The following is a 16203-nucleotide window of genomic DNA, read 5'->3' on the forward strand; positions in this document are numbered from 1 at the left end:
TTTGTATTTCTGAGTGTGTTCATGAGACATACCTTTGTTCCTTTTCTACTAGAGCCGTAAAAAAGGGTGAAATCATAGTAGAAAGATAATTACCAATTCATGATAGTAGAGTGTATTACAGTCCTAGTAGATGCTCCAATATATAATTGTGATGGCAATTAATTGAATGCTTTCAAAGAGAAAGAAAAGTCACATTTTTGTTTTTAGAACCATTAATAAGGCTTGGTAGAAGGACTCCATGCTATTTGGAGTGTTACAATAGTAATTTGTGTACCCAAGAATAACCTTCAGGAAGTGGGCCTCCTCGGCTTACAGTTAGCCCAAGAAGGCCTATTTCAAACACGCCCTAAAGATCGACTAATTCTAGCCAAGCCCATATGGCCAGGCGCACCTGCTCCAAAAAATCAGCTTTAAGCTCTTCTTTAATCAATAGTGACTTGAACATCAAAGTAAACCACCCTCGGAACCCGAAAGGATCCTTCATGCTTGTTTTACTTCTTTCCTTGCAAGTACTCTCGATTTGGGATTCACTATGGCTCAAAAATTATAGATTTGTAGGAAGTTATTCATGCATTCACTTATTGTGGGGAAGAAAATTGCATGATTCTGAATTCCATCAGGCAGAGCATTCCATATGATTGCTGTTAATGCATCAGAGAGAGAGAGAGAGAGAGAAATAAGGTTATAGAGCACATCTTACCGCCATCACCGGCATCAACAGCACGTGGATACACCGATATGTAACCTTACCCAACTCTACCTTACTGGGATCAGGTTGACAAAAATTAATCATAATTTTGTTCATCAACAGGAGCAGAACATCTTGGATGAATTGAACTAACAATACACCAACAGAGCAGGGGAAAAATATAAAAATGGTTCAATCACTTTGAAATAGAGGAATCTGTCCCAACCACCACCAGCTGTGGTGGGGTTGAACTTCCAGATTTGTTTCCAGATGACGGCTGCTTCTCGGTATCAAGCCGCCGGACATTTTCAATCAATTTCACTACTTCTGGCATTTTTGGTCTCTGATCTGGCATCCTCACAACACATGACATTGCTATCTGTAACATCTCCACCATCTCTTCCTCAATATTTGGGTACCTCATCAGCTCTAGGTCAAACACTTCTGCAGTCCACTCTTCTCGGACGACTGAATGAACCCATCTGACCAAGTGGACAATCTCATCACCTGCAGTAGTATGGATGGGGGATTTTCCAGTGAGGAGCTCCAGTAAAACCACCCCAAAGCTGTAGACATCGGAAGGCTGCGCTGCTTTCCGGGTGTCTGTCACTTCTGGGGCTCGGTATCCGGCAGCTCGGGAGATAGGTGGGGCCAGTGAGCTCATTACAGTTGCCAGGCCAACATCAGAGACACATCCGTACTGTTTAGAGTTGAGAAAGATGTTTGAGGATTTGAGGTTGCCATGGACTAGCTTCCCAGCATTCTCTAAATGGATACGAGCAATGCCTCTTGCTGCACCTATAGCTATTCTTAGACGGGAATCCCAATCCAAAGGGGTCCTATCCTCTCCTCTTTTACCTGAAAAGTAATAAGCATTAGAAGATATATCAAGTTCCACACACCCACTGACCACTTTGGCACTCCAGGCAGACAGTAGAGATATACTACTTGTTTAAATTGATACAATTTTACCAGGGAAAAGCTTTGGGTAATGGTTCAATGATGATTATCATATCACATTAGCAAACAGTTCTTTAATGCTTGCAAGATGTATATGACCACAAGATTCTCAAATCCTAGCATGGAAGAAAACATCAGATGATATTCCAAAGTGTAGGCAACATTGTGCAGCCAGAATTGGCTTATTGGTCAGATCAAGCCAAGTCTAGCCACAACTTTCAAAAACTTGAACCTGTTGACCATTATTTTCTAAATAATTCTTGTTGCACTTAAAGCCCTCACAAATTACTAAATAATAACATTGAAGAAAGAATAAGTAGAGTTAGATTGATTTTGAAATCTAATTCTTATTATGGGGATTGTCAGAGTTGAACTTTTACTAGATTATGCTCCCATAGAGAACTTGAGCATGGATTCTCAAGGTATTCATTATGCATAGTCCTCTAACATTCAAAATACTAGGAACTAAACTCACGAAGTTACGTATTCATTATGCATAGTTCTTTTCCAAACCCAGACCCTCTTTCGAGTTCTTAATACTCTAACCAAAGCCGCTCCTTGGCACTGGCTACACAAGTCTGATTTTGACATTATGCTCCACCTGGGACGGCATGAGCTGTCAAATCATACGCTCGCTATATCCTTCCTCACTCACTCAATTCTTCGTACAATAAAAGACACTAAATATCTATCCCCTACCGAGATTGTAGGAAAACCTTTTTACAAGATGACCACAAAGGAATGCAGAACTACAGGAATGAAATTCATACAACAACGTTTCAAGTTTTATGCCTCAAATGAAAGGCATTCCTTTCTTTTTTTTTTTTTTTTTTGAGAGAGAGAAAGGTATTCCTTTTAACTGTTAGACATGGGAAGAATGATTCATGTAGTTGACTTCAAGTAGAGATGGATATCCATACCAAGTCAGTGTCCAACAACTGTCTAAGGGATATTTTAATTCTAAAGCCCTATTTCTGATGTCCAAATCTGTAAAAGCAAGCCATATTCAAAAGAAAAACTTAAGGAGTCGTACATAATTGTTTGCAAGACCACTTTGTTCAGATTATGTAAGTCATCCCTACTACAACATCTCACCTTCTCGGACAATGTAATTGTCTAAGCTTGGAAAATCCGTTACAAATGAAATTTATTTGCTTATATACGTGATACTTTCACATCTATGTGTGATTGTATGCATTTGCACTCTCACAGAGCCTCCTTTCATCCTATGGTGAAGCAGCAGAGAAGATGCAACACAAAACTCTATTTACTCTTGGTGCCTACCAGCATGGTTATGTCTATGTAGACGTAAACAACTAATAAGGAAGTTTCGACAGTAAAAATTTCCATGCTCCATTACTTCTGGCCTTAAAAGCAGCCACTACAGTTAGATTGCTCAGTAGCAAGGGTAGTTCCTCAGGTCAAATTCAAGGCATTGAAGTATAAACAATTCTAAACTGCACACATGTTAGCTCAACTACATGGGGAAAAGTTGAACAGATTATCCCAACATTAAGGTTAATAAATTTGAAAATACATAAACTTAACACCTTGTAATACTCCAACGGGTGATGGTGTTGTTGGCTAGTTGGAAAGGTCAGCTTTGCCACCGTATATAGAAGCCTGGAGGATGGTTCCCTTGTGATTAATGTAGTGTATCTAGCCAGAACGCAATGCAGAGAACTTTGAAGATTGTGAGAGCTTGTTCATGGTAGAGTTAAAAGCTTTCATGTTCAAATCCCTCTATGTTTGGATGGCTACTCACAACAATCTTCTATTTTCTAATTTCATAGAGTTTATGAATTTTGTGTTCTTCTTCTTCTCACTAGTTGGGTGTCTCTCACGTATTCGCCTGTGTAGTTGGGTTGCACTCCTTGGCGCTTTCTAATAAGGTTGAATTACTTATATAAAAGAAATAAATAGCACCTCATAATACATCCAACAAGTCAAGAGATACAATCAAGCTTAGTTGAACCCAAGACCAGGTCAAACAGAGACAGAAGGATGGTGACATTCCCTTTCACTAAAGCTTTAGAAATTATCAAACTAAAATATTTTGCTTGAACACTCTTAACAGCTAAGCCTTTTGTAGTATGCATCAGAAGGACTAGAGCTACACTGGGCATTAATTGGAAAGTACTAGCTTCCAATATGAAAATTGCAACTATCAACAGTTTATCTTCAGGACGTATAAAGACGATAAAACTACATAAATTTAAGCAACTGATCAAAACAGAAACATAGAGGATTAAGAAAGCTACATACCATGTAACAAAGCCGAGACACTCCCTTGGCTGTAATAATCATACACCATCAGCTTCTCATCTTTGGAATAGTAATATGCCTTCAGCTCCACCACATTCTCATGTCTAATACCTCCCACAAGCTCCATCTGCTGCTCAAAATCCCGCTTCCCAGCGCTCACCTCCTTCAACCTCTTCACCACCACAGTGGTTGCATCCTCTAGAATCGCCTTATAAGCCATACCAAAGGTCCCCTTTCCAAGTATCTCAGCAGAGGCCCTCAGTAAATCCTCCAAATCAAATGCATAGTTACAACCCTCAAAGAAAACCAATCTATTATTTGCATCTTGATTCCTCGAAATCACTTTCTCAGGTGACATCTCTCCCTTCTGCAACTTACCCGATAACAACTCATCTTCCCTTTTTCTTCTCAAGCAGCAAACAAGTATTAGAAAAACAAATGCCACAACTCCTAGAACACCCCCAGCAATTATAATTCCCAACAATGCCGTTTCACCAAGCCCTGCAGAATTCCTAGGCTTTGGGTAAGCTTCTGGAGAGGGTGGAAACACTGGAGGAAGATTAGGAGGCAAATTTTCGAAAGAAACGTTGTTACCACTAAACATCAACATCGGAAACCTCCGAAGTGACTTAGGTACAGTACCATTCAGATCATTGTTGGACAAATTTAGAAGTTGCAATTTGGGCAAATTGAGATCAGGGATTTCACCAGAAAGTAAATTGTTTGCAAGATTCAAACCCGCCAGCTGAGTCAGATTCGAGAGCGAGTAAGGAATGCTCCCATTGAAACGATTGTTAGACAAATTGATAATAGTCAAGTTCTTCCAAACTGAGAAATCCGATGGCAATGGACCGGAGAAGTTGTTGAATTGAAGGTACAGAAAGGATAAGTTTTTGAGCTCGGCAAGATCAGAAGGAAAATTCCCAGTAATGACATTGGATCTGAGGCTCAAAACTTGCAAATCTGAGAGGCGGCTTATAGTGTTGGGCGGAATCGGACCGTCAAACCCGACTCCGGGCAATCGGAGGGCTATTACGCGAGAGTTGTCCTCACTACAAGTCACTCCGGTCCAGTGGTTACATACAGGGGAGCTCTCGTTCCAGTTGAGAGAGCGAGAATGAGGGATATTGCTCACGAAATCGAGCAGAGCTCGCTTATCCTCAACTGGCTCCGCATTTCCCTGAAAAAAAACTAAACCCACCAAGAAAATAGAAGAGAAAATAACACCCAGAACTTCCATTTGCCTCACTCTTCTTCAAAAACTTTAACCCTTCAAGCAGATAACGAGCTGTTTCTGCAACAACAACAAAAATCCTTTCTTTTACATTTATGGCTTTAGCGGAATATAAACCCAAAAACACTACAAACGAAAATTCAAATAAAAGCAAAAGAGAAAGAGAAAAGCCCAAAAAAAAAAAAAAAAAAAGAAGGATTCAGATTCCGAGATCATTGTCGGTAAAAGTAGAAGCGAGTTCTGAGAAAATTCACGTAAAGAAATGAGCTTGCAGGCTTTGAATAATGCATTTTAGTCAAAAAGGGGCTTATTTTAATCTGAAAAAAAAGCAGTGTGTTTCACCAGAAGCGGTGTGCTTCTTTTCTTTTTGTTCTTTCTTCCCCAACTCTTTTCGTTGAATTTGCAAAATCGAGAATATATTGGATTTTGAAACAAATAAAGAAAACAAGAATCAAGTTCCTCGAGAGCCGCGCAGTAGAAACAAGAAACAGAAGCTACCAATCAGAGAGAGGCCACTGAGCGTTAGCTACATTTACATACCATTTCTTTTCAGATCTGAACCAAGGAGCCTCTCTTCTCGTGAATGCTCGCTAAACACCGTACAACTCTGCCTCTCAGAAAGAACATAAAACATAAAATTGCTATTAGGAACACAGTCTGAGGGTAGCACGTGCAACGCGTGTGTGTATGTAAAACACGTACGAGTTATGATAATGGATGCTCGCGAAAGTAATCATCCAGTGCAAAAAAGCATAGAAAGTTATAATTTTTCTCACACACACACACACACAGACACAGGTGAGTGCTGTAAAAAACGTACGAGCTATGATTTCTCTGTGATAATGGGTGCTCGCCAAAGTAGCATCCAATGCGAAAAGGCAGAGAAAAAAGCTATAATTTTTCACTTACAGAGAGAGTCAAAGAAGGCGGTTGAGATTAACAAACACTAAGACCGCCATTGACGCTTTTGAAAGAGCTCCCAACGGCTCTATTGCTTGGTCTCACACTGTAACTGAAAGAGAGCGAAGCGAGCCAAGTGACTGAGGGTTCTCTAAAAGATTTGGGTTCTATTAAGGTAACCGGCGGGTGCCGAGAGATAACGGTGAATGTGTGGACGGAAAACCGCCCTGTTTTACTCACGGGAGGGTGGGTTTTTGGGGATCTGTGACGTGGCGTGGGCCAGGGCCTCCCACGTGGGTCCGCTATTAATTGCGTGGGGCCAGGTAGGAAATTATAGCAATCATAGCCGTTTGACTTAGATGAAGTGTTTTTGTGTAGATGAAATCCAACCGTTGGATTGGATAAGGATTGAACTCTTGTCTTTACGTTGTCTCATATGGACGAAGATGGGGATCTCCTGGAATTCTTTTACCGTTCTTTAAACTGAATGGTCAAGATCTCCTGGGTTCATTTTTGGTAAAATTTAGAGGCTGACTTTGACTTTTTGGTTTTGATCGTGATATAAAAGTGAAAAATAATTTTGGGTTTTGCAAAAGTATTTTGTGTTTTAAATTTGTGAATCCTTTCACTTTTGAAATTATGATTTGAAAAAAAATAAAATATGTAATAAAATATCATTTAAAAATATATGTAATTATGAGTTTTGAAAAAAAAAAAAAAAAAAAAACTCACAAACGATACATTTTGTACAATTTAGTGTAAAAAATAATAATAATAATAATAAAAGTACTCTAAAAAGGCATTACCAAATGAGCCCTTTATTATCCCAACTATTTTGATGAAGAAAAAAAAAAAAAATTGACCTTATTCAATTAATCACCCGAAGAAGATGACCGAACCACACATAAAAAAATTTTGGATCGGCCACTCTCGTAAATTTTGAGAATGGTAGTATTAACGCATATGCTTGTTACTAACAAATACTTCAATTGGTTATGGATAACGTCTCATGAAGCGAAGGTCACTAGTTTGAATCTCTCTTCATCCGCTTGTGTGGACATGTCAAAAAATGAAATAAAATAATTCAAATGAAAGATATAATTGGCTAAAGGCTCTCTTGTATTCAATAACCATTACAATAATACATTAGACTTTATATCAGCCTTTTACATTGTGACTAGAATGGGAAGAATTGAAAGATGGATGGACATGCAAATTGCATAGTAGATTAGAGAGAGTGAGTGTAGTTTTTCCTAAATATTTTTTTTTCGGATTAAACAAATAATGTCATATTATCCGTTAGTTAATTTTTACAAATTTTAAATACATTTCCCTTTTAGTTAAGTAATTATAAAGTAAATAAAATGAAAATCCAAGTTGTATAAGTTTTCATGTTTCATGTGGTATTTTAAAATTGGTGATTTAAAACTATACATTTCACATTTTATTCAAACATTTCAAGTTTTCAATAGTTTAGAGAGTAGACACGCATTTTGTCTTTATACGTGAGCTTATCGTCATGTTATATATGTTTATATGATTTCTAGAGGTAGTTTGCCATCACATAAATCTCATGAAAATAATACGGATATTTACGATTATAGACCAAATGTCAATTTTAATTATTTTATTTATGACCAAACATTCGAGGACTTCATGTGTAACATTCCGGTCCTATATTGGAAAGATGAGAAGAAGGCCACATAGAATGGATGGTTTATAAAGATAATCATGGGTGCTAATAACGCAGATGTGACTAGAGGGAAATTACAAATGGTATCAGAGCCACCTAGTAAAGTGGCACACCAGCTCATGTGGTATTGGAGCACTGCATGACGTGACCCTAACGAGGACGTCAGGAATTTAAGAGGGGAAGTTTGTAACCCCTCGGTCCCATACAAATTGACTAGTCTTTTTGGGATAATAGCGAGCGCTTTTCCGTGAATTCGCTAGTACAACAATATACAACAATATACGGAATGTTCAAAAATAGTACACGAACATTCAATGAACTTGAAAAGCAAACTTAACTTATTAGTCACCCACTTCAGCCTTATCTATCTACCCGCTCCTATATAAATCCCCTTTCACGATCCTTCCGATCACACTCAACTCGCATGCAGTACTCCACCCATCCTAAATTTAGAGAGATAATGAGATTTTAGAGAAAGACGGTGGTGATGGTCATCAATTCTGTCTTACGACCACCGTGTGTGGCCACCAACTGCAACTGTCTAACGGCCACCACCACGGGCCAATATACCGTCAACGTGGTGGCCAACGTTGCCACATCAACTATGACACTAATTTGTGTATATATATATATAGTCAGTAGCCAATGCAGCCCTATCCAGGTCTCTTTCTACCAGAAACCTACTTTTAAACGACCTCCGACGACTCTCATGAAAAAGCATGGCCCAGCTTGTCGCTTTAGGTTGGTCGGAATTACCCACCCAAACCCAAACCCAAGAATGTGGACGGCGTTAGTCCAATGCCCACTGCCCGATGCACCAATCACAAACTTTGACAACTGTTTGAGTGAAGGAAAGACCAACTACTTCTCTTGGGAGCATCCAATCCTTCCATGGAATGTAGCCAATGGATTTTTCCCATAATCCTCCAATTTTCCAAACCCTGCATGTGTGCCTTGAAGAAAACTTTCCCTTTTAATGGTCACTTTAATTTGTTCGGCTGAACAAGGATGAATTTGGGTCATTGAAGGGGTGGACATGAAGATAGGATTCATATGCTTCTGTCTTGGATTTTTTCAGCATTTTGGTTTCTCATGTTTTGCATCTGTCCGAGGTTTTTTCATCATGTTGATTTGACAATTTTCGCCACGATTTGACTTAAAAGTCAAATTCTTGCTTGTCTCTTAGAATTACGGCCTTCCGGCCGTTTAATTTTTTTATTTTTTAAAAAGTTTACGCATCTTTTTAAACTATCATTTAATTGATAATATTTTTCTTGAACTTTCAATTATAACAATGTCATTGAAAGGATGACTTTATGATTGCATGAACCAAAATCAAAACAGATTAATTTGCAATGAATGGTAAGATGTTACAAAGAAATAGTAAATATGTCTCTTATGACTTTCTTTACGTTGTTTTTTTTTTTTTTTTCCATCGAAAAAATACAATCACCTCAATCTGTTTGGTAACTGAGACAGATAGAACACAGAGTCGGTGTTTTGAATAATTTTCGCTTTCGGTCTTGGAGCATACTTTTAAAGACGCATAAGAAGAGTCTAGAACCTTTTTTTCCCTCTCTCTTTTGGTCCAATGAGGTGACCAGAACCAAGTAATTAGACACTAGCTATTGATTCCCAAGCAAAAGATTCCAATCAAATAGCCAACATGTAACACCCGGACGAGGAGTAGACACATAAAATAAGTAGATTATAAAAATAGTTATAAATGTTAAGTCTTATATTGTTTAGTTGTTAGGTGAATATAGGTTTTATAAATAATTATTGGGAAGCTCCAAATTGACTAATCATTTCGGTGTAATAGTGTAGATGTGAGTGATGTGACTACAAAATATTGTCAATATCCTCCAATAAAGAAACTACTCTTAGTTTTTTTTTTTTTTTTTTAAAACAAAAAAAAACTTATAGAAATTTTTTTTTTTTTTAAAAAAAATAATAATAATAAATCCAAGGGGTGGCTAAATTTAAAAATAAAAATAAAATAAAAATTTTCGATTTTTTTTTTATATAAAAATTGAAAATTTTTGTTTTTTTTGTTTTTGTTTTATAATTTTTTAAAATATAAAATTTCGTTTTAAAAATTTTTTTAAAAAAATTAAACATTTTCCTTTTTTTTTTTTTTTTTCTCCAAATTTATGGTGCATTTTTGTCTTATTGAGAAATTTATAAGGGCATTTTATCTTTTTGCTACCTTTAGGAGTACGTTGACAATGTTTTGGTAGTTTATAGGGGACATTGTCACAATTAAAAATTTGGGGGAACATTGTCAATTGGATGGTAGTTTGAAGGGGTATATGGATTTTTTTTTTTTTTTTTTTTGATAACTTTACTTAGAATCTCTGAACTATTACCCGCTTTGAGAAGAACCTTTTAAATTTCAAAAACTCTCAATTTCACAAACTAAACTTTCAATTTGATGTAAATGACCCCCTCTGTCAATATTTGTTGTTAAACCCTAACAAAAACTACTAAAAAAATCAAATTACCCTTTAATTTTTTCTTTAAAAAAAAAAAAAATCAATTTGAAATTAATGGTAAATTTAAAATTTTATAAAAGTTTTAGGGATATAAAGGTCATTTTATCACTTTTAAGGTCCAAAAACTGATAGAGTGGGTAGATTGCATCAAATTAAAAGTTTGCGAGTGAAATTTAGAGGATTTGAAATTTTGAGGGTCTTTTCAAATCGCGTGGTAGTTCATAGGTTTTTTTTTTTGACATGTCCACACAAGAGAAGGGGGAGAGGTGATTTGAACTAGTGACCTTCACTTTATGAAACATGGTCTACAGCTGATTGAACTACCCCTGAAAACTGTTAGCCCTTTTTCTAAAAATGAACATTGTTACGTGAACTCATTGAATTTTCCTAAAGACTTATCTTACCAAATTTAAAAGTGGGAAGATGCACAAATGTTATTTATTGAAAAATAAAGGGTTTGCATTAAAGAAACAATAATAAAAGTAGCCTATTTTTAAATCATCGTGGACTTGTGTGTCTCATGACTATTGCTTTGGTGGTGGCACTTTTGGCGACGAGGGTCATGCTTTAGTGCGTTCACGTCATGGTCCACAATCGACATTAATATTTACTTTAAATATAAAATTACAGGTCTAATGAGTATCAAATCAGAGTGGCGCAGCGGAAGCGTGGTGGGCCCATAACCCACAGGTCCCAGGATCGAAACCTGGCTCTGATAAGGAGTTGCTTCCCTTCCCACTATCTTTTCTTTTTTCGTTTTTCCCTTCCATCCATTTTCCTGAGATCGATGCTTGCAAGATGCTTTCTGCCGTTGGTATCTTCTTTTTCTTTTTGTCTGCTACTTAAAATTCAAATCCCCAGAGAGAGAATTTCTTGCAAGATAATCAGGAATTATTCATACAACCTTTGTAGGTAAACATAATACATTCATTATATGCAATGAGTGGAGAACAACATTAAAACAAATCTCCACCTTCATTGCAGCAGATTATACAACCAAGCTCACCCAAGTTAGCAGGCGATGCTTTTATTCAGTTTCACACTGCAAATATAATATAAAGTTTCACAAAATCAGAGTCTTTTTTGGTTATCACTATTACTGTTTGTCCTTCCTTCCTTCCTTCCCGCTTGAAAATAATCTTATGGGGAATCAAGATGGCCACTGTTAAGTTGAAGGGACAACACAGATTTCCAGCCGGCCTCTCCATTCTTCACCTGGTTTTATGGTGATTGCTTTCTCCACTGCTGCTCCATCAATACAAAGCATCTTTTTGTACTCTTCATCTCCAAAATCTGTTATGGATTTGGACTTCTTCTCCCATGGATTCCAGACCCCTATATATGTATGGATGGCATATAGTTAGCCAGATTATATAGTACAAGAAATGCTATTTAGTAGACGTCTACCATACAACTATAATAACGTGACAAAGAAAATACAGTCTCTTGTGAAGGAAACTCTTGGTTCAATCTGATTTAAGAAAGAATTGTCTGGGGTTTAAGTGTTTCATACCATGATCTTAAAAATTACCATGGTTTTATTTTTACTTGTTGATTCTATGAGAGAAGACTCACCAACATCTGGAAGTCCTTCCTTTCGAATGGTAAATGTGCGCTTTTTTTCATGATCAAAAACAGCAATTGCGCCTGAAGAACTAAGATAAACTCGATCCACCTGCCAAGAAATGGCAAACAACTGTTTAACAGCTGATCTCTATTGATATCGAAAATATCATCTGATGCTCTTCATAATCTATTAGCACCCAAAAGGATTTTGTCAACAAAATGTTCAGAAAAAGAAAGTTCTGTCTTGAAGCTTTGGCTGGAGGGTAAGATTTCCACAACTCAACCACTTAAATGAACATTAAAAGTATTATTAATTACCTCAGATTCAAATGTTAAGGCATCTCCTTGTTCTGTGAAGCGCTCTTTCTCACATAGGTTGTCAAGGTAGTCGAGAGTCTCCAACCCCTCTATCCTCACTTCACTGTGAATACAGTTTATGTTTGGCAGAGTCCAGAAGTTAGGAACAAATAATGAAACTTTTAGAACCCCCTATAAAACTATGTGGCATGAGAAGTGTGAATTAGTAATCTTATTTGTCAAAATTAGAGGAAAAATGGAAGCAAAGAGAGAGAAAAGACAAAAAAATTTGGGAGGGTTCGGTATTAGACAGACACGTACATCCACATATATGCTAACATTATTCAAGGTTCATCCAAAATTATTGCACTAGTTCCTCCCAACTAGAGTGATCATGGTGTGACCTGCGAACATGTTGCTGATGTTCTTGACACGGGCATCAGGGTATTATAAAGCTAAGGCACATAGGTCACTCATAGACACAGTGACAACATATAAAAATGTCAATGAAAAGTTTCTAATATGAATATTCTTTACCTGATATCAGCGATGGAGAAATATGAACGATAGGCAAATGAGAAACTGAAAGGCTTGCAATTGATGTTTCTGACGCGTGATATCATTGTTAGATACCCATCCTCTGCCAAAGAGACTCTAAGACGAAACTCGAAACTGAAAAATAAGCCAAAATCATTATCTTACAAAGATAATAGGTATATTTTCAAGTCCATAAAGAATGTTGTGCTGTGGTAGAAATATTTAATTGAAATGAGAGGTGAATGACGGACGCTAAAATACACTTATTCCAAAAACTTAAACTAATAGGAAGGAGTGAATTGGATCGTTTAATTTATATTCTAAGAGAAACTTGGACATTGCATGCATCTGTTTCTTGGAAAGTTGTTGGTCTACAAATCTACTAAGCTGTCCTAATTTGATAAGATTCAGGTGGGTATACCACATTGGTTCATATGATGATCCTTTTTTCTTTCTTTCAAACTCAAAGAACTGGAATTTGATGCTACCATCATGGTTTCACTTTAAACTTGAAGGGATGATAAGCTACTTCAGCTCATACCTATGTGGCCAGTTCTTCAAATCTTCATCAGATGGTTTGAGTAGCAAGTCAACAAAGGCTTTGCCATTGGAATCATTGGGATGTAGTGGTGGAGGATTTTCATCAATGGCCCAAATCTTGTTCCTAGCAAACCCATGTTTTTCCAGCAATCCACGGGTTCCAAACTAAACATTCAAGCAAACTTTTCAGTCAGATTTAACCAAGATTATTGATACATGATCCAATATACTAAAGCAAGAATGTACCTGCGGGAAACAAATTGAAATTCCTCCTCTCACTGCACTTGGTGGCTTAAAGATTGCCTACAACAGATAAACAGACCAAAAGAAAGAAAAAGAGAGCAGGGGATCATGAGTTTCTGAGCACCAATATATATATTAAGACCAGATTTTCTCAGAAAAATATCATCAAAAAATTCATAATGAAGTTAAGAAGTTGTAGAGCAATATGAGAAGGAGATGGTCTAATTCAAAGTTTCTTCAACCATCCAGCAGAATTTCTCCATTATTGACCAGTTATTCATCATTATAATATGAATACTGGAAAAATTTGCCAATTACTGGGGAGTAATTCATGATATTTGGATAAGACATGAAATACAACATGGGGAAAAGAAATCATATATTGACAAGTTTTACCTTACTGCTTGTGAATAATAATTCTTCATCATGGTCGGTCTTCCATGAAAGAACTTGCCCTCCATGCAAGCTAACCTGGATGGATGTCACACAATAACATCAATGCATAGACAACAAGTTGTGGTTTCAAGCAAATATTGCAGTTCTGCACTTTATGCAGTAGAATCAAAGTCATCAATTGCCTATTGACTTGAAGAAAATAATATACATGGGAAAGGCTTAAAAGTTTCAAAGGGAGCCAATAAACAATGGAGAAAGGGAAAAAGGGATCAAACCAGTGCTGAAGCTCCTCGAGGGTTCCGAAGCAAGACCTGGTCAATTCCATTCTTGTCCTTTGAGACATGGACTGCTGCTCTCTGATCACTTTCTGCTCCAGAATGGTTCATTTTACAAACAGAACAAGGGCATCAATGGAAGAAATAACAGGACAGAAACTCTCCCCAAAACAAAACCTTAAAACTAGAGCCCCAAAAACTCTGAAAAAGCTACTTATTTGGAGTAGAAAAAGGCTCAAAGAAGCAGTTGAGAATCTGGAGCTTTCCCTCTACTACACCTTTCTTGTGACACATCTATATTCCCGTGAATTGAAACCAAAAATCCAACTACCAATTTAACTACCTTAATCTTTCCTCACCACTCAAACCCACCGACGAAATTATACAGAACAACAAAATCTGAAATACCCAACAAAACTCACTTTCACCAAACCAAATCTTGTGAAGAAACGACAGAACACGAACACGGCAGACAGAAACTCAATTACCCAGATGACCAAAACGTCTAGAATTCAAAACAGGACCAAAAAATAACGACCTTTCTCAATGCCAGTTTCAAAAATAAAAACACTGTAGCATGGAAACAAAACAGTTGTGTCTAATAAAGGGAAAGAAAAACTGAAACCCAATACAAAACATTTAATGGAAAGCACTATATAGTCAATAAAGTTCATCTATATCTTGGTTTGACCTTGTTTTATTCATAAAGAAATATTGAAGGGGTCAGAGACTGAAAATATCAGGAACTTCTCCATAGCCCCTCAGTCCACAGACATATCTAGGATGATTGCTGACTGGGTATAAAATCGTTCTAAATTGTGCATAGAAAATTCCAAAATATATATGTTATGTAGAAGTCTCCACAACCGTGAGTTTTTGCTGTGGTGGGATTCCACATCTGGTGTAGGATAAAATCTGACGTGTGACTAGGATTACCAGAATTAACGACCCAATTGAAAAATCATGTAATTGTTTTGAAATTCTAGTTTCGTGTTTGGAAAAGTGTTTTGATATTTCAAAAAATATTGTGTCTGAATTATTTATTAATATTTTAGAGAAAAAAAGAAAAAGGGAAGTGTTTTTGATGTAATATAAAGGCAATGAGTGATATTTGATGGATGTTGATGCACTGACCATCATCCAAAGTGACTTTATATCACCTTTCAAGGAGGAACTTTACCTGCAAAATAAGAAAAAGATCGTTACAAACCATGTCGCTCTAAAGATCAGAGCACTCCAACAAGTCAATAAAACTTTTGCGCAGAGGGAGTAAAGCTAGTTAAGCCAAGTATACTAGGGAAAAAGAGAGTATGTATGAATGTGGTAATGCGTTAGGTATATTAGAGAGTACCTTTAGTGTGAATGTGTGTTTCTCCTAAGCCTCCTGTTTTTCTTAGCAGTCAGGACCTTAAGGATCCGATGGTATGTACTATGTAGCATGGTCCTCCATTAACCTTCAATTTTTTTAAAGAGAAAACCTTGTTAGGATGAACCTTAAAAGGCTACTTTTAGCCCCCAATCACAAACTGCCATAGAAGTAAAAACAAAAAAAACTCCACAAAAATATCATACACTCCACACGCTATATTTGAGCTCATTTTAAGCTCAAAAGAGAAAGGTTGGTGGCTGGGTGGCGGGTCATGCCAGACCCGTGGGTCTGGTCGTGAGTCACCTTCTCCAGCGCTAGAGTTACCTTTTTGGGCTTTTAGGGTGATGAAATTTTTAAAGGCTTAACTTTCTACCTCTAAGTTTTAGTTTTAAATCAAAAAATGAGTTTTGAGGCATTGAAAACAAATTTTGAAGCATTAAAATTGGATTGTAAGGCATTAGAATCGGGTTGTAAGACGGGTCACGATAATTTCAGGCGGGTCACACCAGACCTATGTTGTTGTGGGTCCAGCGAGACCCACAGCGTGGGTCTGGCCAGACCCTATTTTTGTTCTTACTTTAATTTTTTACAATTTACTTAAAATGGTGATGTGTCAAATGAACATTGGAGACTACAAAATAACCCTTTTACAGATAGTCCGGACATAAGGGGCTCTCTTTTTTGAATAACTTCGATGAGTAGTTATCCATAAGAATTTGTCTTGTGGGTCTGTCAATGTCTTGGC

At 37.0% G+C, this 16203-nt stretch overlaps 2 protein-coding genes and 1 non-coding gene across 5 annotated transcripts; 1 reads left to right on the forward strand and 2 right to left on the reverse strand.

Annotated features, from left to right (window-relative positions):
- Positions 1 to 671: 671 nt before the first annotated feature.
- On the reverse strand, positions 672 to 6194 carry LOC132174907 (probable inactive receptor kinase At4g23740). Of its 3 annotated transcripts, none has more exons than XM_059586653.1 (4): positions 6057 to 6194; positions 5688 to 5754; positions 3914 to 5207; positions 672 to 1546 (listed from the first exon to the last, which is right to left on the reverse strand). In XM_059586653.1, exons 3-4 carry the CDS (start codon positions 5151 to 5153, stop codon positions 885 to 887), a joined length of 1902 nt encoding a protein of 633 aa, XP_059442636.1. In that variant the 5' UTR covers positions 5154 to 5207; positions 5688 to 5754; positions 6057 to 6194; the 3' UTR covers positions 672 to 884. The 3 variants fall into 3 exon arrangements, with proteins under 3 accessions (XP_059442636.1, XP_059442638.1, XP_059442639.1); XM_059586655.1 differs by having other exon boundaries at positions 5688 to 5758; XM_059586656.1 differs by lacking the exon at positions 6057 to 6194 and adding an exon at positions 5968 to 6050.
- Positions 6195 to 10881: 4687 nt separating this feature from the next.
- On the forward strand, positions 10882 to 10953 carry TRNAM-CAU (transfer RNA methionine (anticodon CAU)). Its single transcript has one exon. It is a non-coding gene; the product is annotated as a tRNA-Met (tRNA).
- A 163-nt stretch (positions 10954 to 11116) lies between these two features.
- Positions 11117 to 14860, reverse strand: LOC132174691 (putative glucose-6-phosphate 1-epimerase). Its single transcript, XM_059586333.1, has 8 exons — positions 14090 to 14860; positions 13815 to 13889; positions 13422 to 13478; positions 13177 to 13340; positions 12636 to 12770; positions 12120 to 12222; positions 11811 to 11910; positions 11117 to 11570 (listed from the first exon to the last, which is right to left on the reverse strand). The coding sequence occupies exons 1-8, from the start codon at positions 14198 to 14200 to the stop codon at positions 11401 to 11403; spliced, it is 915 nt and encodes a 304-aa protein (XP_059442316.1). The 5' UTR covers positions 14201 to 14860; the 3' UTR covers positions 11117 to 11400.
- Between the last annotated feature and the right edge of the window lie 1343 nt (positions 14861 to 16203).

Source organism: Corylus avellana, chromosome ca3 (genome assembly GCF_901000735.1).
Source record: "Corylus avellana chromosome ca3, CavTom2PMs-1.0".
Taxonomy (NCBI): Eukaryota; Viridiplantae; Streptophyta; class Magnoliopsida; order Fagales; family Betulaceae; genus Corylus; species Corylus avellana.

Bases quoted from the DNA above. Each gene is read 5' to 3' on its own strand.
- LOC132174907 (XM_059586653.1), bottom strand. From the start codon at position 5,153: ATGGAAGTTCTGGGTGTTATTTTCTCTTCTATTTTCTTGGTGGGTTTA. The intron at 1,547-3,913 runs GTATGTAGCTTT...ATTACTTTTCAG, and splicing joins TGTCTCGGCTTTGTTACATG to GTAAAAGAGGAGAGGATAGG.
- LOC132174691 (XM_059586333.1), bottom strand. From the start codon at position 14,200: ATGAACCATTCTGGAGCAGAAAGTGATCAGAGAGCAGCAGTCCATGTC. The intron at 13,479-13,814 runs GTAAAACTTGTC...TATCTGTTGTAG, and splicing joins TATTATTCACAAGCAGTAAG to GCAATCTTTAAGCCACCAAG. The intron at 12,223-12,635 runs GTAAAGAATATT...CTGTATTCACAG, and splicing joins TTCTCCATCGCTGATATCAG to TGAAGTGAGGATAGAGGGGT.